General features: G+C 50.9%; 1 protein-coding gene across 2 annotated transcripts in view; it reads right to left on the reverse strand.

The window, feature by feature from the left end:
- Nucleotides 1-704: 704 nt before the first annotated feature.
- SETD2 (SET domain containing 2, histone lysine methyltransferase) overlaps nucleotides 705-23,907 on the reverse strand; it is a 69,194-nt gene continuing 45,991 nt past the window's right edge. For both annotated transcript variants that reach the window (XM_075144382.1, XM_075144383.1), the window contains 9 exons: nucleotides 17,852-17,900; nucleotides 17,363-17,543; nucleotides 13,414-14,089; nucleotides 12,380-12,514; nucleotides 11,645-11,784; nucleotides 8,871-8,982; nucleotides 2,509-2,589; nucleotides 2,277-2,378; nucleotides 705-1,014 (listed from right to left, as the gene is read on the reverse strand). In XM_075144382.1, the coding sequence (XP_075000483.1) occupies nucleotides 853-1,014; nucleotides 2,277-2,378; nucleotides 2,509-2,589; nucleotides 8,871-8,982; nucleotides 11,645-11,784; nucleotides 12,380-12,514; nucleotides 13,414-14,089; nucleotides 17,363-17,543; nucleotides 17,852-17,900 (1,638 nt within the window). In that variant the 3' untranslated portion in view covers nucleotides 705-852. The remainder of the gene's footprint in view (nucleotides 1,015-2,276; nucleotides 2,379-2,508; nucleotides 2,590-8,870; nucleotides 8,983-11,644; nucleotides 11,785-12,379; nucleotides 12,515-13,413; nucleotides 14,090-17,362; nucleotides 17,544-17,851; nucleotides 17,901-23,907) is intronic.

Here is a 23,907-nt window from a genome sequence, read left to right on the forward strand (position 1 = left end):
CACCCCAAAACCCCCACCCGTTCCTCCTCACGGGGGTTCGGGGCTCATGGGGATGCTGAAGGTGACAGGGGGGTCCCCGAGCGGGAGGGGACGGACGACCGAGCCAGGCCACCGTGTCCCCACCAGTGCCACCGCCAGGTCCCCCCAGCACCCCGCCCCGGCCGTGCCGAACCTCTTTCGCGGCCGGGTCCGGTGTTGATTTTTTGTCATTTTTATTTTTATTTTTTTTCTCTTTTTTTTTTACATAAAAAGTTCCGTAAAAATTGGATAAAGTAAAATGATTTAAGCAGTAAAATCAATCTTATCAACATAGCACGAGGCCTGCCAGAAATCCGGGGGCAGCCCCGCTCCGCAATATTTACATGAAAACAGATTAAACTTCGCAGAACCAAAAATAAAACCGAGGAAAACAACCAGGAAAAAAAAAAAAAATAACCCCGAAACTATCCTTACAAAGTGTTCCCGTGGTATCGGCACGTCTTGGGCTAAAAGCAAAAAAAAAAAGAAACAAAAATTATCAATATATTCACATATACGTTAAAATATAATACAGAGCTTGGTGACGCACGGTGACAGCACCGCCGGGGTAGGGGAGCCGGCAAAGCCCGGCTTAGCAAAGCCCGGCTTTTCCTCCGCATCGCCCCGGCAGCACAAACCGCCTCACGCCGTAGGGAACGAAGTTTATCTTCTTTTTTTTTTAAAAAAAAAAAAAAATAAAATAAAATTCACAGGTTGGTGGTTTAAAATCGCGAATCCTGGCAGAATCGGGTATTCCAAGGTTTGGCTGCGTGCGGCATCGATGGGGAGGTGGAGGAGGAGGAGGAGGAGGAGGAGGAAGAGAGGAGGAGGTGGTTACTCCAGGTCCGTGTCCTCTTTGGGTTTGTAGATGGCCCCGAATTTCTGCATGTACTTCTTGATGTACTCCTTCGTCTTGTGTTTCACGTTCTCGTTGCACTCCAGGTCCTCCGGGTTCTTGCAGTATTTCAGCTCCTTGTTCATGACGCCGTGAGTCAGCTGCGCGGGAGAGGAGGGGCCGGGAATACCCATCGTTATTCCCAATATTCCCAATGACCCAAGTCTTGGGGATTCCCCAAGCTAGTTTGCTATTATTCCCCAAATATTTGCTATTATTCCCCAAGCTATTTTGCTATTATTCCACAAATATTTGCTATTTTTCCCCAAATATTCCCCAAACTATTTTTCTATTATTCCCCAAATATTCTCCAGATATTTCCTATTGTTCCCCAAATAGTCCCCAAATATTTCCTATTATTCCCCCAATATTGGTTACTATTCCCCAAATATTTGCTATTATTCCCCAAATATTGGCTTTCATTCCCCAAATATTCCCCAAACTATTTTCTAATATTCCCCAAATAGTCCCCCAAATACTGGCTATTATTCCCCAAATATTGGCTATTATTCCGCAAATATTCCCCAAAATATTTTTCTATTATTCCCCAAATATTTCATATTATTCCCTAAACATTCCCCAAATATTCCCCAAATATTTCCTATTATTCCCCAAATATTCCCCAAATATTGGCTATTATTTCCCAAATTTTCCCCAAATATTGGCTATTATTCCCCCAATATTGGCTATTATTCCCCCAATATTCCCTAAATATTGGCTATTATTCCCCAGATATTTCCCATTATTCCCCAAATATTGGCTATTATTTCCCAAATATTCCCCAAATATTGGCTATTATTCCCCAAATATTTCCTGTTATTCCCCCAATATTGGCTATTATTCCCCAAATATTTCCCAAATATTGGCTATTATTCCCCAAATATTTCCCATTATTCCCCAAATATTGGCTATTATTTCCCAAATTTTCCCCAAATATTGGCTATTATTCCCCCAATATTGGCTATTATTCCCCAAATATTCCCTAAATATTGGCTATTATTCCCCAAATATTGGCTATTATTTCCCAAATATTCCCCAAATATTGGCTATTATTCCCCAAATATTTCCTATTATTCCCCAAATATTCCCCAAATATTGGCTATTATTCCCCAAATATTTCCCAAATATTGGCTATTATTCCCCAAATATTTCCCATTATTCCCCAAATATTGGCTATTATTCCCCAAATATTTCCTATTATTCCCCAAATATTCCCCAAATATTTCCCACTATCCCCCCAATTTTGGCTATTATTCCCCCAATATTGCCATTTCCCTTCCCTCGTCCTCCAAGACGCGCGGGCCGGAGGGGCGACGCGCGCCCCCGCGCCCCCCCGCGCCCCCCGCGCCCCCCGCGCCGTCACCTTGCGCGCCAGGTGCTTGAAGTCCTCGGTGGTGGTGATGCGCCCCACCTTGCAGTCGGGTTTGCGGTAGGGGTTCAGGCACTGCACGATGAACTGCGACATCTGCGCCAGAGGAGAGCTGCGTCGGCCCTGCCCTCGCCCGCCGGCCCCGCGCCCCTCCCCGCCCCAGCCCCGGGGTGACGCGTCCCCGAGCGGGGGACGGTGACAACCCCCGGGCGCAGGGGACACTCACTTCTTTCCTGAACACCTCCTTGCTCTTCTTGGCCAGCTCGCTGGAGGTGTCCGCCTCCGCCGTCTTGGGCTTCTTGGAAGACTGGAAAGGGGGAACGCAGGGACGGAGCTGGTGCCGGGGCGAGCGGGGCCCTCCCTGTCCCCGTCCCCCCCGGGGACACGGCCACCGCCGCCCACCCCTGCCCCACAGCCAGGTGCTTCCCGCCCCGCTCCCAGGGAGCTTCCCAGCCCATTCCCGGCACGCTTCCCAGTCCAATCCAGGGATGCTTCCCAGCCTGGTCCCGGTGAGCTTCCCAAGCCCATTCCCGGCACGCTTCCCAGTCCAATCCAGGCATACTTCCCAGCCTGATCCCGGTGAGCTTCCCAGCCCATTCCCGGCACATTTCCCAGCCCAGTCCGAGTGCACTTTCCACTCCAATCCAGGCATACTTCCCAGCCTGATCCCGGTGAGCTTCCCAGACCATTCCCAGCACACTTCCCAGCCTGGTCCCAGTGCACTTCCCAGTCCAATCCAGGCATACTTCCCAGCCTGATCCTGGTGAGCTTCCCAGCCCGATGCCGGCATGCTCCTCACCCCATTCCAGGCACGCTTCCCAGCCCAGTCCCAGGGCACTTCCCAGCCCGATGCCGGCATGCTCCCCACCCCAAAGCAGGCCACTTCCCAGCCTGGCCCTGGGAGCACGCCAGCCCGGTCCCGTCGTGCTCCCTAGCCCAGTCCCAACACACTTCCCAGCCCGGTCCTGGTGCGCTTCCCAGCTCAGTCCTGGCACGCTCTCCAGCCCGGCGCCGGCACACTTCCCAGCCTGATCCCAACACACTCCCCAGCCCAATTCCGGAGCGCTTCCCAGCCTGGTCCCAGCAGACTCCCCAGCACGGTGCCGGTGTGCTCCGCAGCCCGGTCCCGGCACGCTTCCCGGCGCTGGGCTGGAGCACAGCCCCCGGGGAGGCGCGGGGGCCGCTCCGCGCTCTTGTTTTCTTTGGAAAAAAGGCTGGAAAAAGGGCACAAGCCGGTCCTGCGGGAGTCGGGCTGGTTTGGAGCGGGGGAGCCCGGCGCCGGGGGTGTTACGTTTAGCTGGAGGCGAGGGGGGAGGAAAGTGGAGGTTCCCCCCCTCCCCATTTATTTCACGCACGTTAAAGCCTAATTACCGGCCCAACGATGATCTGCAGGGATGAATCCAGCACGGCCGGACACCCAGGCCGGGGGGACGCTGTCCTAACCCCGCTCCGGGGGCTGTTTGAGCAACGCTCGTTTATTCAGCCCGTTAATCAAAGCCAGGCGCTCGGCGGCAGCTATCGGCCGCGGCAGAACCATCCCCGCCGGAGAGGCGTGCCGGCACACCGTCAGCCCTCGTGCCGAAATCGCTGCGACGGCTGGGACCCCACCGGTGAGCATTTACAGAAGATTATCTTTAGATATAGACGACTGCAGAGGATAAAGTGAATTTTATAGGAATTTCTGGCTGGTCCTGCGAGTACTAACCCCCCGGAGCACAGGCACCACCTGAGTTAATTTGCCGCCCGAATTAACGGAGTAGAAACTGCACCCGCTGCATCCCGGCAAGCATCCCTTTGCTCCCCACGCACGCCCGTCCCTGCGGGCTTTGCCTTGGAGCCCCGCGACCTCCGCGAAGCCTTAAGAGAGCAAAAAGCAGAATCTCTCCTCCGGCGCTGGTTTTCGGGAGGGGTTTGGGTACCGTGGGTTATCACGACTCGGATTTTAAAGATGGAGAGAGCAAAGGGGCTTGTTAAAGGCTTGCAAAGCCGGGGGAGGATTGCCCTCTCCTTCTGCTCTTTGAAGGTGTCCTGCTATTTCTTTTAATTAAAAAAAACCCAATTTTTTAAAGTATTTAACACTGAAAAAAAAGCATCTCATCCCTTTCAAACCCCAAAGACGCGCCTGGCTGAGGCTGGAGGGCAGAGCTGCAAAGTCCCGTAAGCAAACGAACGCCGGAGCTTAAATCAACCCTTGCCGGGGAAGTTTTATTGCCGAGGGCTGTCCCGAGCGAGCGCTGGTGCGTCTCTGGGCTGGCCGCACATCAAAGCTCGCCGCTCCCTGCCCGCGGCTCGGGTACCGACATCAAAAGGTTGGTAATGGGGAGCAGATGGCTCCCTGCCGGCTCCCGGCGCGGCACCGGCGCGGTGGCGTCACCAAGCCCTGCCACCTCCCGTCACCAAGCCCTTCTCCATCGCCGACCCCTTCTCCATCACCAAGCTCCGGGTTCGCCGGCACACCCGAATTTCTCTTAATTCCCCGAGCCAGCACAAGGAAGGAGTTATTTTCTATGCGGGTCAGTTTGGTAATGACAGGATTTTAATTTAGCCCTCAAAGGATGTTATAAATAATCAGCGCTAATTAGCTGGCTTAAGTAGAGCCGGAGGATGGGTTCGGAGGAGCTTGCAGGGAAGCGCTGCAAAGGCCAAATAAAGATGCGTGTAAAGAAAGTAAATGCAAAAATAAAGCCTGGCCTGGCTGGATTAAGCCTGGGACTAAATGCTCCTGGGATTTCGAGCTCCATCGCTTCCCACCACAACTGTGGGAGCTGCCTGGGCTGCGGGGGTGACCTGGAGGGGGAAAAGGGCACTTTTTGGGGACCGGGGCGGGAAGGAGAAGCCAAACCCCAGCTGAGCACCAAGCCTGACGGATGGGAAAGCCGTGAGCCGACGCACGGCTGCGGTCCCTGCCCCGGCGCGGGCAGTGCTGCCTATTCCAGGCAGCCAGCACCGGCTGGCAGCTCAGGCCAAATCCTGCTCCCCTTGGCCAAAGCAAGTGGGATGGGGGCAAAAATCAGTGCCAAAATTTTTGGGGGCAAAAGGAGGAAAAATAGAAATTATATTTCTAAGCTACTTCTTGCGCAAAGGTGCTAATTTCTCCTTATGCTAAAATTAATCTTTATTTTAACATAAAAACCTCCTCATCGAAGGGCTTTAGCCTGCCGTGACGTGACCGCAGCGCTTCCCCCGTAGCCCCTCCAAAGCGCTCCCGTAATCCAAAGCCGTGCCGCCCGCCAGGAAAACTGTAACGCAGGAAGAGACCCCCAAAATGGTGGTATTGGCATTTATCAGCCTTGCTGCTTATGCAAAAACCCTGCAGAGGAGAGGTGGGGATGGAGAGGTGGGCAAAGATGCTGTTAGATGCTGGGATGGGTGACGGTGGGAGAGGAGCGAGAAGCCAAACGTGCTGGGAAATTCCAAGGAGCCTTTGCATGATGCTCTTCTCCGGCAGATGGGATAAGGTTGCTGGGATCTGCTCCGCTGATGCCGACCTTTCTGTGCTCTTCAGGAGGTACCGATGGGCAGAGACACGAAAACATCCACGCAATAAATCCAAGCTTTTTGCATCTTAAAAGGATGCAAAAACTTCGACATCCAGCCCCGTGGCATTGACAACCTCCCCAAGCGCTCCGCCAGGCCGCCCTCTCATGAAACCCCTTTTCCAGGGGAAAAAGCGGGTTTTAAAATGTGTTTTGAAGGGAAATAGCGAGCGTGGTTTCGCACACCGCTTGTGCCTTTCCATCAAAATCACCATACCGGCGCGCGAGCCCCAGGCGAGCTCACCCACCGCGGACACCAGCTGCGGCAACACCAGCCCCGCCGGGGCTTTGAGGGCATCAAGAAGGGAGCAGATGATGCTCAGAAGCGCGTTGAACACGCTCCGGAGGAAATAAAATACCCCAGTTGCCACCATCGCACGCATTTTGCCGGGGCGAGCGGTGCCCCGCAGCCGGGAGACACCAGGAATAGCAGCAGCAGCTGCCGGATGGCCGGAGCTGCGATGCCGGTGGGTTTAATCCCTCTTGGAAAAGGTGCGGGGTGGGGAGGAGGAGGGTAAAAAAAATCCAAGGAATGTGGTTGCAATTTCACGGTGGAAGCGTCGTTACGGAGGCGGCGGCAAGCAAGCTACGACCACGTGGGAATTCAACATTATTTCCAGGACCGGGAAAAGCCCAACCTTCAGGCGATCCTGGCCGAGAAGAACAAGATTTAAAGCTCTGAAGTGAGTAAGAACCACGTCGCCGTGAGGTCAGCCAAAGCTGCGCGGCCGGTGTTAATTTAGGAACGAGGTATTGACGGTTTCAGAGAAGTTTTGCACCTGAAAATAGGGATTTTGGGGTTTGAGTGAGCAACGAAAACTCCGGGCAGAAGCAGCCAGCTCACGACTGCCCCGAGGCGAAGCCCTTCGAGCATCGCCCCAGTCCTCAGCACCTTTTTTATCCCAAAGGTTTTGAATCTGGCGTGTAAATGTCTGCCCGCTTTTACAGAAGCTTTCCTTGCTGCTCCCTTTGCGGTCACAGGCACCGCCGAGACCCTCGAAAATCAATAGGAAAAAGACTCCCAACTATATTTTCTCACTCAGAAACCTTCTTCTCAGCACCTTGTTCTCAGCACAGGGATGTCCCCAATATCTCCAGGCTGGTCCACACCGTTCAACTTTCGCTCGTACAGCTAGAGCAGCAAATCCCCCCATGGGGATGCAGTTTATGGCTATTCCAGCTTAACAGAACTTCGCCTTAAAGCCTAAAATGAAGGTCTGTTTGATAAAGAGGTTCTTGTGTCTCACTCTGAACGCCGATATCCTTCAACAGCAATTTGCAACCCAACCCAGAAGCAACAGGCAAGTGCAGATAAACTGGGATCGACCCCAGGCAAGCAGATGGAAAACTCTTCCCATCAAAGTGAAACGCGCTATAGAAAACAGGCAAATCAGGAATATTTGTTGTTCTTTCAGCCTGACTCATCTGGAGAGTTCATAACGCTGCGTGAACTCAGTTTTTAATGCTTTTGCTGAGCACGATAAAGTGAGGTATCACCCAGAACAGTGCAGCACAAGGTCACTGCACGCTACTGAACCCGAAGCTCACCTAAGGGATCCAGCGATCCCAGGATACTCCCGTGTTTGTGAATCCTCCCAGTGCCGTGACTATTTGCTCCGTTGCCCGCCAAAGTTCCCAGAACGGCAGGGGATGCCGGCAGGGTACACGTGATGCCGACTCAGGGACAAAAATAATTTAAAAGGCTTTTCTGGATTCCTCCGCAGAAGTAAAGGCTCCGTGGCCGAGCAGCGTGTGCCAGGTCTTAGTTCATTTTCTAATTAACTTTTTTACAGGGAGATAAATATTTGTAAATCATGTAGTTTAAGTGAACTCGCCAGGAATCCTGGCTGAAGTACTCGGAGGCGTTATGGGGATTGGGTTAACCCTTAGGATCCTGGCAGCACATGGGAAGAGCCTGCGGGAAGGCGACGGCAGCAGTGGGAGATGTTCCTGGGCGTTGTAGGATGGACAGCACCTTCGGTACCTACAGCAAAATCAGCCCCGGGTCTGTGGGTATCGCCAGAGCATCAAGAGAATTGCTCCCCGAGAGTTATAACCTGACAAACCTTTCTTTCCATGGCTCTTCTCTCTTCTTTTTAGGGAATCAGAAAGGTATATAGGCTGATCTATCTATAGGGGCTCAGCAACCGCTGCTCAAACACTGCCCTCCCTGCTTCGCAAGGGCTGGCAGAGCTGGACACCCGCAGCGACGGCAGACGTGTCCTCCAAGGAGGCTCAGCCAAGTCCCCTCCCGCCGAGCGCCGGGGTAGATGTGGCCGCAGAGGGACCTAACTGGAAATCAAGTCCCATTTGGAGAGCAGCTCCGTCCTCTCAGGTGTTACCTTCGGCAGCAGGAGCGATGGAGATGCTGCAGCACTCGCCAGGAAAGCAGAAAGGCAGCTGGTGGCGGAAGCAACACAGAGCTCCCAGCTCCTCTGCTTCTGCCGCCGCGCCGTTAGTTTTTCCTATTTCAACGTTAGCCCCCCCACACGCCCCTTTTTTTGGCCAGTTATAAGGTCACCTCCGCACATGAGGTTGCAGCAACGCTTGGCATTCAGGGCAGAACATCAGCCGCCCCCCAGGGAAGTCCTGCCCTCACCCAAGCCGCGGTCGGCACAGCCCGAGAGGTGAGCAAAGAGCACCAGGGTCTTTACCAAGCCAGCACCCAGAAGGACGAGGAGGTGAGAGCACCACAAAAATCTCTGCTCGACTACTTGTCACCAGGGCAAAACCTGGCAGCAACAAGGGGAAGCTGCTACCAGGCAGCACAGCGTATTTCATCAGGTATTCCAGAGCGGCAAGAAAAGAACAACTTAACCCTGTTAATCCTCTACCACTATTTTAAATCACAAAAAAACAGTGGCCCCATGGTCAATATAGCCACTACGGCTTATCTCAGGTCGCTGCTGTCCCTCCGTCACCCCCCCAAGTCCGTACCGACCCCAACAACAGCCCCGGTGTTTGCTGCTCCTGCTCCGCAGGACAGGATTATCCCCGCGGTCTGTCCAAGAGATGTTAACGCAGAGTTCCCCTCGCCGACCCCCGGGCTTACCTTCATGGGGTTTTCGTCGTACGTTGGGGTCCCGAGGTCCATTTCAGCTTCGTGTTCAAGGCTGGCGTCATCCCCTGGGCTGTCCCAGGTAGGAGGATCCCACTGGGTTTGCCTGGAGGAAGTCAGACAGACAGACCACCGTCACTCTTAGAAGTAACTGGTACCTGCTTATTGATTGTCCCATCAACTGGGACATCTGGTCTCCATCAGTCATCGAAAATCTTAGCATGGGTGTAACGCGTGGCCCTACCTTGCTATTCATGATGAGTTTTGAGTTGGCTTCTAAGTTGGAGAAGGCTAAAGTCAAGCAAGAAGAACTTAAAAAAGGGAGTTTGCACGATTTTCTATCACTGGTGACACTCAATGTGGGACCAAGGGAAGTTTGTCACAGGCATGAAATAAAGAAGGTCGGCGATTCTGGCATGGAAACATCCCAGCGGAGACCCTGGGGCAGGTACTCCTTCCTGCAGAGCAAGGGTCAGCCCTTGGCACCTCAAGCCAAGCGTTCAGCCTCATCGTGGAAAGGATGCAGACCAGAGATCTTGAGAAAGGCCACAGGAATGAGCAGGAGCTTGGAAGGATGGATGGGCAGGTGACACGAAGCTCATCCATAGGCCAGAAGAGGCTAAACGCAGGGCTAGAGCTCTCCTTGGCTCACCGCACATGGGAAGCACCATTTCGGCAGAAACACCTCAGCTGAGATGGAAGAAGCCATCAGAGCCTGCTTGGGCTTGTCAGGCCAACGAGCGTGGAAGAGGCTCACCACCCTCAAACTGGGGAAGGATGGGGAGAACTGGTCTGGATTTCCTCAAGGTGGGGAAGAGGAGAGAGGACAGCCGTCGGCATCTGAGAGCAGATACAGGACGGTGCCAGGGAAGAAAACCACAGACCAGGGGAGGAACACAACCAGAAGAAATGGGGGCCGGCAGGAGAGACCGCTGTCTTTGCAGGACTAGGGCGAGTACGGGACTCTCCATCAGGTGAGAGGACTCACTCACAAGGAGACTGAACAAGAGGGATGCAAAGCACAGATCTCCAGCAGCCCACGTTAGATCCATGACCTAACATGGCAACTATTTTCCATCTCTAAACCCTGTGCGAAGCCAGGACATGCACTCTTCACTACAATAAAAAAAACAAATCTGAAAGCCTGCAACAAAAGGAGTGGCCGGTTTGAGTTTCTCGAGGTTTCTGACCCGTATCAGAAACCCTGTCCCAAGGCTTTTTACTTTTCAGGAAACGCTGGGGGAAACATGACAGTCTTGTTTCAACCAGCCCCACATGCTCCATCACGCTACTCAATTCTCCAGATACTGCTGAATATCCCTGACCTCAGACCACTATCGAGTTGATTGCTACATAAAATGAAATATTAAAATAAGAAAGCGTATCGAGAAGTAAGATTTCCTTTCCTCTACTGGCCTCATCCTGTCGGAAGATACACAGTTAAAAGAAGGATTGAAAGAAACGTTCCAGCATGTGTTCCTTGAAAAAGTACAAGATTAATTATATTCAATTAGTGGCTTCTCATGTAGCTGCAGAAGATGCACGGAGGAGGCGTTCCTCGCCAAGGGGGAAGGCACAGTTGGGTCTCCTCATCTCATTGCAAGACTTCCAAACCACGGTACAAATCACAAATTCCTGCTCGATTGTTTTCTTTCTCTTCCAGGGGTTTGAAGGTCTCCTGCTCTGCTGTTGGTGCAACTCTTGATGTGTAAGGTAGCAGGAAGGAGTCCAAACGGGAGATTGAAAAGATTGATTGATGCAGAGAAATGTGAGCAACCAACAATAACTGACATCAAGAAGTCAGGACACATAAGAAAACACTCAGGCTTAACCCTTTAGAGAGGTGGATCCCCATACAGACCTCACATGGAGTTTGAAATAAAAAAACATCCTTTTCAGAAGTCTAAAATTCATGATACTCATTTTAGGTAAGTTCATAGGTATTGATCCAAAAACCTGGTACCTTCCAAAACTGACCGCAAAGGTGTGGGGAAAACACTGGGAAACTCTTTCCTGCTCCAGAACAGACTGGAGGCTTGAAGATGGAAAAAATGAGAGTGAGAACACAAACCCTTCGATGCTGCATGCCACGGATCATGGCTGATCCCTGAGCCACCAAAGACCTCCGTTCATCCAGCATGCCCACCGCAACGCTCGCAGGCACGTTAAAGCCTCCGCAGACCGGGGTATTTGCCTGGCACCGCTGCCAGAGCCACACCGGTGTTTCAGAGCACGAGGGGCAGACAAGGTCTCTCTCTACCTGTTAATTCTGCTGCCATTTCAGCACCACGTGGGGCACGGCGTGTTCCAGCAGAGTGATGGGAACCAAAGATGATGTCAAAAGAACCAAATCCAACTTGACCAAGATGCTGGGGAAGAAGACGTTGCTTTGATAGAATTTTTTGTTTGCAATGAGATGTCAGAAGTGGAGCTCCTCACCATCACGTTATCATGCCGGGTTACAACTCAACGCGCAGCTGGAGTCATCGTTTGCATGGAAATCATTTGCCATCTCCACACTTCTGCTCGCAGAAAACGGGGCTCTATCCCTGGGCCACATTTACGGGGGTGAAGGAAAGGTTTTGAGCAACCTCAGCTTCCCACCCAGCCAGCTAACGAGCAGCACCCCGCCAGGTGTCTGACAAGACACCGAGGGCTGAACATCCATTTCTCTTACACCAAATTCCTTCGCTTGAGCATCAAACTCCAACCCCGAAGCAGCCATCGCCCTCACCTCGTTATCACGCTCACCTCGTTATCACGCTCACCTTGTTACCACGTGGTAGTAGTAGATCTTCCCCTCTGGATCTCGGGCTGTTTTCCAGTTGGGTGGGAGGACAATCGTTTTGGGTTTTGGAGGGGACGGTGGAGGCAAGTCCAGGAGGTTATTGGTCACCACAAGCTCTGGCTGAAAACAGCACAAAAGGGGAGAAGAGAAAGAGGTGAGTGGTCGTGAGAGTGGTCAGAGCAGCCCTGACAGCTCTTTCCCCCATGACAAAGACTTCGTTGAAGGTAAAACTTAAAAACAACACTAGTGTTGGCCCAAGAAGTGATGAGGACAACGTCTTTCCCTAGTTCTTCATCAAATTCTCCAAGCACCCACTCGACCACACCCTGAGCTTATAATGCAGCCACTTTGCAACCCGTGCTCTTAAATCCTCCATGGTGGATGCCAAAACCACCATTTCTGATGGAGGGGCTTCAGCAGCGAAAGCAGGTCATGGAGCTCCCCCATGCCCACCCATACATAGCCTTCTCGGATGTGCTGGTAGAAACCCTGAACGCAACAGGATCTGGGCTCAAAACCCCCAAAAATGTGTCTGATGCCCACATCCAGCCCGGAGAGCAGCATCCCGAAGGGTGCCAGCATGCTGCCGCATGGGAAACTCCTCCGGCTGGTACCACCAACGCTTTCACAGCATCCAGAAGCCATGGCGAATCACGCAAACCCAAGGCAGATGTAGACGAACGCTCCCCATCCCTTCTGACCCACCAAGCCTTACCTGCTGGATGGGCTGAGGCTGCCCAGCTGCGACGATCGTAGTTACTGCTGTCGGCGGCTGCACTATGACTCCCTGCGGATGAGCCGTGTAAATCTGCTGGCCCTGGATGTACTGGAGACCTGGCTGGGCGTAACTCTGAAACGGAGCACGGGGAATCACAAGTCAGCTTGCTTTACCAAAAAACCCTTTACTGGAGGACACGGGACAGCTTCCTTTACTGGGGATCAAATAGTGGAGGCAAGAAGAGGATAATAGTCCTCGGGGACTAGTGGAAGGTAACATCCAAACCAAACAGCAATAACCAGTGACTGAGGCGGGGTTCAGGCAAACGATCTTCAGTTATGATTGGCCTTTTTGCTATCCCAGGAGTCGTACAATTGCCTACGTCCTGCTTTTAGGAAGAACCAGGCACTGGCAAGATGCTGAACACCAATACCCTTGTTAACGAAGGCAAAGTAGAAGGAGACAGCACTTCAGTACGGTCATTCAGAGCTCAAGGCTGAGCCTGATGGAAAGGGACAGATAATTCAGAGAAAACAGATAAAGAAGGTTGATCCGTTGGGTTTTTTGTTTGGTTTAAGTCATATGCGAGCTGGTAGCTCCAGACCCTGCTTCCAAAAGTCAACAGAAGGCGAACTCACACCTCCACGTTTTACTGCTTACTTGGTCAGTGACAGGGGAAGCTCTTACCCAGAAATATCCTTTCACCCGAATCAACAATCAAAAAAACAACACAACTTTTATAAACAAGTTAAAAAAAATCTCTGCAAGCTGTAAACTCCTGCTTGGCCCCAAGAATTATGATATATGGCGTTTGTACCCAGAAAATACCCTGCCTGAACGTGCTTTTCTCTAACTGGATGGGAAATGATCTGAGAAGCGCTACCGCAGCTTAACATTACAGCAAAGCGGGATGCTCCAATATTAAGAGCACTAGCAAAGAGTGAGCAAAGAAAGTGTTTTTGCCAGCTGCAGGCTGGTACCCTTCATTCCGCGGGTGTTTCACGCCATGGCTTGTCTGAAATGGAAATTACCTGTACAATCGGTGGGGTCGTCTGCGAGTAGGGGGATGTCACACCGTAAACGGTCTGACAGGTCTGTCCTTGGTAATATATGGCTGGTTGGGACTGGGCTGGGGAGTACTGCTGTTGTACAGCTACAGTCTGCTGGCTGGAATCCCAGACCCCGTAGCTCTGGCTCTGCACCGGTCCCGGCGCGGCCACGGGCAGGACGGCCACATTGGGTTCTTGATGGACCACGGTGTCGCTTTGTGCTACATACTGCGGAGTCGTAACCTCCATCGTCGTTGCTACATGTTGGACTACTGGTACCGGCTGAGGAGTAGTGAGGGTTGGTTCCACCGTGTGCCCAACCAAAGTCTGCGGGTGCTCGTACGCCGCTGGCGAGCACATCGAATCCATGGTGGGCGTGGGCAGCAGCACCTTGCCAGCGTTGGGGTTGCTGGGGTCTACGTAGGCTTGCATGGGGTAGCCAGGCGGGTAGCCGATAAAGCTGTGGTGGGGCGTGCCGTAGCCCATGGAGTCGTAGGGCAGGGGGGACGTCATCCCCAGGTTTTGCAGTTGCTGTTGCTGTTTCTGGGCCTCCCGCTGGGCGACCTCCTGCTCGAACAGCTTCCTGCGCTCCTCCGTGGACAGCTTGTTGCGATCCTTAAGCCGGACTTTCTTCTTTGAAGATGCTGGTGTGTCATACCTGGGAGAGAAAGAAAAGAAAAGGCTTTGTGAGACCTCAGAAACCTGCAGGTCCAGGGCTCCAGCAGCAAAAGGGCCACCAGCAACGGTGGCAGACCCGGGAGTACCCAAATGCCCAACAGCAGCATCAATTCCTAAAAATATTCATTTTGTTTTCAGCTGCTTGACCAACGATGGCAACTCAGAGAGAGGAGAAACACCCACCGGTCCTGCTCATCCACGAGCAAGGAGATGGGGCAGAGGATGCGCTAAGTCCCACTGGATTTACCGACTTCATTTCGGTGCTGAAGCTAATGGAGATGCAAAGATGCAGCAGAAATAGTTTGGAGGACCTGCTAGGCAGGACCGAGATACCTGGAGAGGGGAGGCAACATCTCCAGAGCCAACAGGGAACCCGAGGAGAGGGCAGAATAAGCAGGGTGCCCCCCGAACAGGCTGGGTACCCATGCTGGAGACCCTCTGCCACAGTTTCCCGAAGCAGGACCAACGAAGAAGGGTTTTGGAAGAGGCTCTTCAAACAGAAGGCGCAGCTCACACCACAGCATCTTCACCCCCAAAGACCAGGGCAGCTCAGCGATGGGGAAAGCACCCCATCTTTCTCGTCTAAGGAGCCCCCGTGTTGGAGCTGCAGACACAGGCGCGTTGGCAGACATGACAAAGAAGAAGGGAATTACAAACAGCACGTTTCTGTTTAGAGTTATGCTATTTACTAGACCACAGATTCAGCTTAAAAATAATAAAGTGTGGATGGATTTTTTTAATTCTTTTTTACGAATAAGAATTTTCATCCCGAGACGCAGAGCAGCTGGAGGGATTTTTCCAAGGAGTTAAAGAAGGAAAAAAAAAAAAGCCTAAGGACTTTGATCAGACCTCAACCATGGAAAATTTCAGATCAAAGGTGGATATTTTGAGAAGTTATGAGTGTGGTAAAACAGGGATTACAAGCAAAAATGCTTTGCAGCCCTAATATAATGGATTCTACAAAGCATCCAGTATATTCTCTATACACTCACTTTATGTTCATGCGTTCCATTTACATATCAAAAGCACATTGCTACCAACAGATACACTTAAGATGTTTCCTCGCATTCCCAGAGTAGCTGCAAGGATCTGTTAATGCAAACCTTATTGACGTGAAGAGTTCAATTTCAGTAATTAAAGTCTTTCCTGGCACTGCCTGGAGAGTTTACACGAGAGGCAGCCGGCGTGAAGGGACAGGCAGAAGAAAAACTTGGCGTAGAGCAAGCCAGCGATGCTCTTGTATTTACTCTGCTCCTCTCTCCACCTATTTCATTATTTTGTCTTATTAAATCCTTCATATAACAAATACCAAGGGGGACAGTCAGAGCGGGGAGAGCATCCCCAGAGAAGGATGCTGGCACCCCGGTCCTTCTCCCAGCGAGCGCCGCTCACCGACAAGGATCCCAGCCGCAGGAGGGAAGAGCCAGAGCAGGCGAATCCTCGCCCGCAAAAGAGTTTGTTCTATTTAAAATAACACAAAAAATACACTGTTTATTCCATCCTTCTTTGTATCTCTTGACACACCGCCGTTACTCAGCTCCACTTCCACCCCCAGACCTCGGTGATATTTCCATCCTCCAAATGGCTAATTACAGTATTATAGATTTACGTCTTATTTTTCATCCAGATGTTTTAAACTTTCCCAGCAGAGCTCACTACGAGGACAAAAGTTTCCTCGTCTGGCTGACTCACCACCAATTGTTCCCTAATTACTAAGTGGCTTTAGATCCTATTTAAGAGGGACAACAGAAAACTGACTTCTTTAAAGGAAATTCCTTGGTATTCTTGCTGCCTTTAACATGATCTGAAGTCTCCCTGAAATGCAAGACATGTAATATTTTCCTTCTCTTAATCAAGAAGGAACTTTCGAGGGAGGAAAACGAGCATCTGGTACCAAGCAGCCGCTGATTCACGCGTGCCTTGGACCAGCCCTGCCATCACCATCACTTTTATCGCTCCGCCGGCCCCCGGGAGGGTTTGGCCGTGCCTGGCCGCACACTCGCGGGACGCTTGGGAATGACCCTGGGAGCTGGCGCAGGCTCGGGCGCTCTAAAAACAATGGTTTGAGCCTATAGGAAAAGGAAAGGGCAGCTTTGGGTGGCTGCCAGGGTCATTGCACTGATCCGATTCTCACTTAAAATCTGAGAGAATAGCTAATAATTAAAAATATTCTCTCTTTCTGCTTGTTCCTTCAACTGGCCAACTCATCAAGACAAAAGACGTCTACATTTCAGTTATGTAGCCCTTACCTTTACTCTCCTAAACTCCATCCCACCAGACCTGGTCAGCAGAAGTATTTCACGCAGGGGAGCACAACTCGTGCTACCGCAACACAAACTGGTTGCTTTTATTTTCTACTTTATCTTCAGCACTTGTGCACACCGTAATTTAAAGTATTTTATACTTTCACTGGAGCTTATAGACTTTCTGCCTTGTTTCCCTGGACAACCTGTGTTTAAAAATCCTTTTTTTTATAAGATGCAAGTAAATTTGAATCCCTTGTCTCCATCAGGTGCAAAACGTACACAGGGCAACGGAGTGCCGACAAAAAAGAAACACAAAGTAAAACCACCAAAGGGTCTTTAAAACTTAAGAGATACCTTTTCAGCCTTTTCAGCCAAGACAGTGTGATGCCGCCGTTCCCAGGGGAAGGCAGGAGACATGGCACCAGCTCGGTGGGGTCACACCTACCTGGACCACTTTTCTTGCGCTCAATGCTTTTGGGGGATGTTCACTTGGTCAAGGAAGCTGTTTTGCGTTAGAAATCCTGTTTGGGTTGAGTACTGCTAGCTCGTGTACAGGCACGGGCTTGCTTTAAGTTTAAGTTTAGAATAGTCCCCAGGTGCACTGGGGATAGGTGGAGCAGAAGAAGGGAATGGGTTTTGAAGGACTCAGAAGACCTCTTTGTACCAGGAGGGCTACCTGATTTCTGTGCAAGAGCTGGATATAGCTTCCCTCATCACCCACCTAATGCCCAAAACGTGCCTGAAGACGAAGGTGTGGGTTATCTGAAGATGAAGGTGTAGGTTATCCGAGAGGAGAGGCCACCTAACACCAAGGAGCCACCCAACTCTGGCCAGGGAACGCATCTCACCACACACATGGGATTCCTCCAGGAGAAAATTTCCTTCCCCGTCCCTGGGTGTTTTCAAAGACCACCAGGACCGTTTTTCCCAGGACTACCGCAGATCCGACGCTCCCAGCCCAGCGGTCAGAGCCTCAGCCCTGCCACCGTTGCTGCCAGACAACTTGCCTGTCCTCCGGTCTCTTCGTTCCTCGCTCGTACGCCGAGGACGGAGGGGACAACGAGTCTCTCCGTCTCTTCTTCTCTTTACTCTGGCTCTGCCTCTCGGGATCCCGCTCTCTGCTCAGGATGGGGTTCTTCGGAGTAGGAGTCTGATCCCTGTGGCCGGCTGTCTCTCTCCCACGGTCGGCTGTCGGGGAAAATGGGTAAAAGGGAGAGAATTTTTATAATTCAGTGTATTTCTAGCTCTCCCCTCCTGCAGTTTCAGTAGCTTCTGTTAGTCAACAGAGTCTTCATTCAAACAAGTTCTAGTTGCCCCGTACCAGTCTCAGGGCTGCATTTCCCACCACCCGCTGATTAGATTATCTTCCCTATTTACAAGAGCTGTTTTCAAGGAGCAGGAACGCCAAGCCATGAAGGCAGAACATCTCTTGACATCCCAGACTGGAAAAATTAAGTGGTTTTGTAGTGATATGTGGAAAAAATGTGAGTACATACCACTGTTCTCCTTTTCTGCTTGACTCTTCTTTGGGATCCGGTACACCTCCTGCAAAGCAAGCCACAAGTGGGGTCAGAGTTTCTGCTACTCTCAAGAACAACCCCAATATCTACGGGGCTGCAAGGATCATAACATGGCGCTAATAATTTAACAATTCAATCATAATTTTAAAACAAACAAAAAAAAAAGGGTCTCTTGAAGCAAAGTTCTGGGTTTTGGCAAATTATTGTGGTGCTTTCTATATATTGCATTTCATGTTTGATGAGTTTAGGTGGCTTTTTGGGCCAAGTGCTACAGGCAGTGCTGAGGATCTAAGTTGGCCACCCCACCCCCGTGCTACGAGCACCTGAACTTGCAGCTCTGCTGGAATAGCAAAAAAAAACCAATTTTTGCAATTAAACAAGCTACCCTCCGGTGCAAAATTGTGCTTTTCTACCTCTTATTTTGTCAGCCCTGGTGTTCCCACAGTGACCACCGCCAGCACAGATCCCAGCTGAGTCTCGGTTTGTCAGGGTGCCTAAGGGCCACCGATCCCTGCTGGCAAACAGAGCTGAACACGGGCATCTGACCTGTCCTCTAACAACACCATGGTGACATGCCTGTCTACCAGCGCCTGAAGACCTCCCGCGGTACCCGTCCTGGTCTTCAAGGCAGTTTCAGGTAGTCCTGCGAAGAGCAGGGAGTTGGACTTGATGATCCTTCTGGGTCCCTTCCAACTTGAGATATTCTATGACTCTCTGACAACCGCAGTTTCACCATGTGGGAGAAATAGAGACCACGCTGGTGGCCATCATCTGCTCATCCTTCTCGTGGGCTCCCATGGACCATCCCTGGGACCATCTCCCAGCACTCACCAGCCTCATCGGGGACAGGGTCCACCATGTTTCCCATGATGTTCTCCAGATCTGACGCCTGACATCCGAGTGCCCCAAGGGAAATGGGCAGGAGGCCATCTCCAAGGTCTGAGTAAACCCCTCTGACCAAGCACCTACTGAAGGCTGCTGAGATCAGCTACCAACACCCACCACCCTTTCTCCTACGGCAGCCAACTCCGCACCCTGCTTCTCATCCAGCCCTGGAGTCCTCAGCACAAGAAAGACATGGACCTGTTGGAGCGGGTCCAGAGGAGGCCACAAAAATGATCAGGGGGTGGAACAGCTCTGCTATGAAGAAAGGCTGAGAGAGTTGGGGTTGTTCAGCCTGGAGAAGAGAAGGCTCCAGGAAGACCTTATTGCGGCCTTTCAGTACTTAAAGGGGCTTATAAGAAAGATGGGGACAGGTTTTTTAGCAGGGCCTGTTGTGACAGGACAAGGGGGAATGGTTTTAAACTAAAAGAGGGGAGATTCAGACTAGATATAAGGAAGAAATTCTTTATGATGAGGGTGGTGAAACCCTGGCACAGGTTGCCCAGAGAGGTGGTAGATGCCCCATCCCTGGGAACATTCCAGGTCAGGTTGGACGGGGCTCTGAGCAACCTGATCTGGTTGAAGATGTCCCTGCTCACGGCAGGGGGGTAGGACTGGATGACCTTGAAAGGTCCCTTCCAACCCAAACTATTCTGTGATTCTGTGATTCTTTTTTATATCACGCCGTATCACCCAGCTGAGCGTCAGGCACAGGGACAGCCCTTGGAAGAAGCATCATGTCCCAGGTAACCTGCAACTACCAAAGAAACTCACTTCTCCCATGCATTAAGCAGCCCCCCTGCACCCAGTGGCTTTTTATATCCACACTTCGGCTAAGAAAAATATATTTAAATTATATATATAAGAAAAGTATATTCTTAGCCCCGTATTTCAGGCTAAGAACATATATTTGCCTTTGGTGAAATAAATGAAAGTATAAGAAATCCTGTTGTGGTCTGTTCACAAGATGCAACCACTTCAAAAGTGCTGCTGAATGTTAAAAGAAAGTGATTTTGGCCAAGATTTTAATTTTTTTAAAAATATTTTTTCTTTTCTGTGGAGCCTGAACACAAGGCAGCAAACACGTGCAGTTTGAAGCATATGCAAATGCGCTACCATGTGTGCTGTGACCTCTTCCAGTGATGAGAGGCATCAGGAGTCTGCAATACGCCCTTTTCTAATTTTTCTTATTTATTTACACGATTGCTATGGATGAAAAGAGGCAAGAGCAGGAAAACCAGATCAGGAGAATCCAGAGCAGAGAGGCAGGACACAGAAGCATTGCTAGTGCTCCCCTTTCCCAAACCCTTTCTTTCTGGAGCCCAGGCGTGCTGCCCGTGCCCATCTAGCTCAACCCAAGCCATGCCAACCTGGAGAACCCCCCCGACCATGGGGCAGCAGATCCAAGGGGACCAGGGCACGGAGGAGGACCTGCAGTGGGGTTGAGACCACAGCCACAGCCTTAATGCCGGGTGGGCACCGAGAGCTCGAAGCAAAGCAGGTTATGATGGACACCCAACGCACCTCTGCATCTCCAAGACCCCCAAGCCCAGCCCTTGCTGTGCCACCAAGCTCCGGCCTGAGTTTGGTCCCCTTCATGCCCCATCCCACCCGCAGCACCGGGGGAACTCCCCATCACACACACTCAGGCTGTTGCTCATCGCTTGTTGCAATTTTGACCTTCTAATATCCGAATGCTAGCACAACTCCTGGTACTAAGTCATGTATTTCAAACAAATCCATCCTTCTTCTGCCCGTATTTGAAGGCAGGTGATGGTTCGGAAGCCTGAGCAGCCCCCAGCTTAGCTCCAAGCCTGCTGGCAGAGCAAACTGGAGCAGTTATGTTACGCAGCTGGTTTTTTAACTAGGTTTTGTTTGCCTTGCAAGGGTCTTTAGGGCATCTTCTGATCACCTCCTTTAATTATCCTGTCTGATTTTTAAGTGTATTGCATTAAATCCCGCCCCATGTTTACTTCCCATTGTTATTATTTGCAGTAACGACCTCTCAGCTGCACCCACACCACTGTCCCCCAAGATCTCTGCCCCCGCTGACTCGGTCCCCAAACGCCACCAACTCATCCCTGCACTGGCCTCCTGGGCAAAAGCAGGACCTTGGCCCAGGACAAGCCCAGGGGTTGCAGTCACTGCTGAAGAAAAGGTTTTCTTTGCAACGGGAAATTACCAGAGGTGTTACAGCACTTTTCATTATTTACTGCTTTTCTGCCCCACCGGCAGCCCCGGGGTTACTCCACTTGCTCCGTGCCTTGTTTGTAACCCCAGGCAGAGATGGCACCGCAGGGAGAAAGGGGAGAAGAGGAGCCTCAAAGAAAGCAAGCACAGAAGAGCGCGTTTTGCTAATGCATCCCGCTAAGCGATAGGTAATTCTTTGCAACTTCAAGTTATTTGAGCCAGAAACCATTTCTCATATACACATGGACGGCACACTACGTGTTGCTAGACCCCAAAACCCACGTGAGCAGGACTAACTCATCAATACCGTCTCATTAACTTAACAAAATGGGACAGGATTTAAAACTTCCCCAGGGTCCTGGTCTTGCAAATGCTGGGACTGGGACTGCCACGGTTTAGCGCAGCGTCCTTGTTAAACGCCACTGGATTACGCAGCAACGAGTATTTCCATGTCATGTTAAACAACCGTGTATCACTACAGATTACAAAACGAGTTTTGTTAGTGCCACCGCGTTTTCGACGGTATTTTTAATTGAAATATTCTGACACTCAAAGTGTAAATGAAACTTGATCATATGAGTGATGCTAATGATCCTACGGCACGTACAGAAACATTTTACAGCATTAATGACTGTCCAAATTCTGGTAGCTTGGGAAAAAAGCTAGTTTTCTTTTAACTCCAGCTTGTAGCAAGCCCTTGCTCTGTTCCCTTCCTGAAGTAACATGGTAGTTCACAAGAACACCCAGTTATTTGAAGCAGAAGGTGATGACCTGGCTGTTTTCTGGCTGAATACGACCAGTATGGTCAGGCAAAAGGAAGTAAGACCAAAGAAACCAACTATGAAAAATCAGAGAGAGAAAATCTGGGGCATCCCTGATGGAGGCTGCAACTGCATCCCAAAAAAAGGTGATTAATTCATAAAAGATACACTCAGCGCTATACAAAGAAGCTGTTCTGGTGGAGTGTGCTGAGATCCCGGCTTTCCCAGGGCAGGATTTGTGCCTTCCTACAGGAGATGGAGCAAAGCCAAAACCTCAGTGAAGCCGCCTCCCCAGGTCCCCGCTCCACGACCATCAGAGCCGCCGAACGGCGTTAATTCTTCATACTCGACGAGATGCCACAAGCGCTGATCGTACCTCGATGCCTCGGGGGGAAAACAGTGGGCACCTTCCCTACAGCACCAAAATATCCTTTAATTTAGGGCATGGATGAGGCAGAGGGGAGAAAAAGATGCATAAAACTGTTACCGGGGGAGTGAAGGCTGCTTCTAGTTGGGTATTTAAAGCTTCCCTACCCTCAGAAATACAAAGCTTTAGCTCGACTGGACTCTCGACCTCATATAATGTTCATTTTCTAAATAAAATCCCATTTGATTTTTTAAAGCTGGTTGGAAATTAATTGACTGCTGTCTGCGCTGGGCTGCCTGGGTGCACCAGATTGCATCACTCGTTAGCAATGTGTCCACCTCCAGCACGGGATTTAACGAGAGAGCCCAGGTTTGAGAATCCCACTTTTATTGGGTCAGGAAAAAAACCATGTGCCCCATGGGCTAAGAAAATATATTTTCCTTTGGTGAAATAAATGAAAGTACAAGTAACCCTGTTGTGGTCTGTTCACAAGACAAAACCACTTCAAAAGTGCTGCTGAATGTTAAAAGAAAGTGATTTTGGCCAAGATTTTTATTTTTTTAAATACCTATTTTGCTTTTCCGTGGAGCCTGAACAATGCAGCAAACACGTGCAGTTCGAAGTGTCTGAATACGCTCACGTATGCCGTGATGACAGGCATTAAGAGTCTGTAAATAGGTCTTTTTTTAATTGTTCTTATTTATTTACACATTTGCTATGGATCAAAAGACCCCAAATCTAGCATGTGTTTAACTAAGGGCAAAGACAGAAGGCAGCAGCTCCCCTTTGGGGTGGGGAGGGATGCAGAAGGAGCCGGCTGGGATAATAACGTATAACGCTATTTACTCGCCGTCCAGCGGCAGGGATGATTTTGCCTCTTACAACCTCGTGCGGGAAGGAGCGGACCACAAAGGCAGCTTCTGCAGACCCAAAAGCAGGTCTTTGGGTTTCTCCATTTATTTTCTTTCTCCTGCTTCACCCCCGCAAAAAGCTCCTTCTCAGACACACCACAGAGCAGCACGTTCAAAAAATCACCCCACGTCTGGCCCGACCGGCGTCCCCATCAGCAGGAGAGAAGGTGTGATGAGGAGCTACCAAGCCATGAGATGATGGATGAACCAGCCAGGACAGGTGAAGGACAACGCAGCAGGCAAGTGGAGGGAAGAGCTAAGCTAGACCAGCCTGCCCAGCTCCTAAAAAGACCTGTCCCATTAAATAGCAGGACGTGCAATGGGAAACTACTGGAAAAAGGGTCAATGGGAATAGAAGGATGCCAGGGGCCACCTTGAGTAAGTGGATTTGGCAAAGAGGGCACTGCCTGCTCCTGCCACGCGTTGCTTTAGGGTCACCATGACCTTGAAAGCGCAGCTGCTGAAGCTAAGAAATACAGCGATTTCAACTCAACAGAGATAATTGAGGCTAAGCTTCAAGTTCAAAGATGGCTGAAGGTGCAAGGGGCAAGAAAGCATCTGCCCTCCCTAGGTAGGAGAAAGCATCTTCCTCTGAAAGACACGGCTGTGACCACAGGGACAGGAGGCACTGCAGGGGGAAAATGGGTGAACCCATGGCAGGATCCGTCCCATCAAATCGTATTGCCCTAACGAAGGTCCAGGCGGCTCAAAATACGAGATAATTATGAACCGGGGAGCGAGGTACGTCTTGCTGGAGAGCAGCTACGGATCTACCCAACGGGCTGCGGAGCCGCCAGCATCGGTCTGGTGAAGATGGAGGCAGCCAAGTCTTTGAACCAGCAACGAACAGAGGAATATGTCAAAATTGCTCCATGAAAACCAGATGGTGGTCAAACCAGACGCAAGCCAGGGGGAACTCCG

This window comes from Calonectris borealis, chromosome 2 (genome assembly GCF_964195595.1).
Source record: "Calonectris borealis chromosome 2, bCalBor7.hap1.2, whole genome shotgun sequence".
Taxonomy (NCBI): Eukaryota; Metazoa; Chordata; class Aves; order Procellariiformes; family Procellariidae; genus Calonectris; species Calonectris borealis.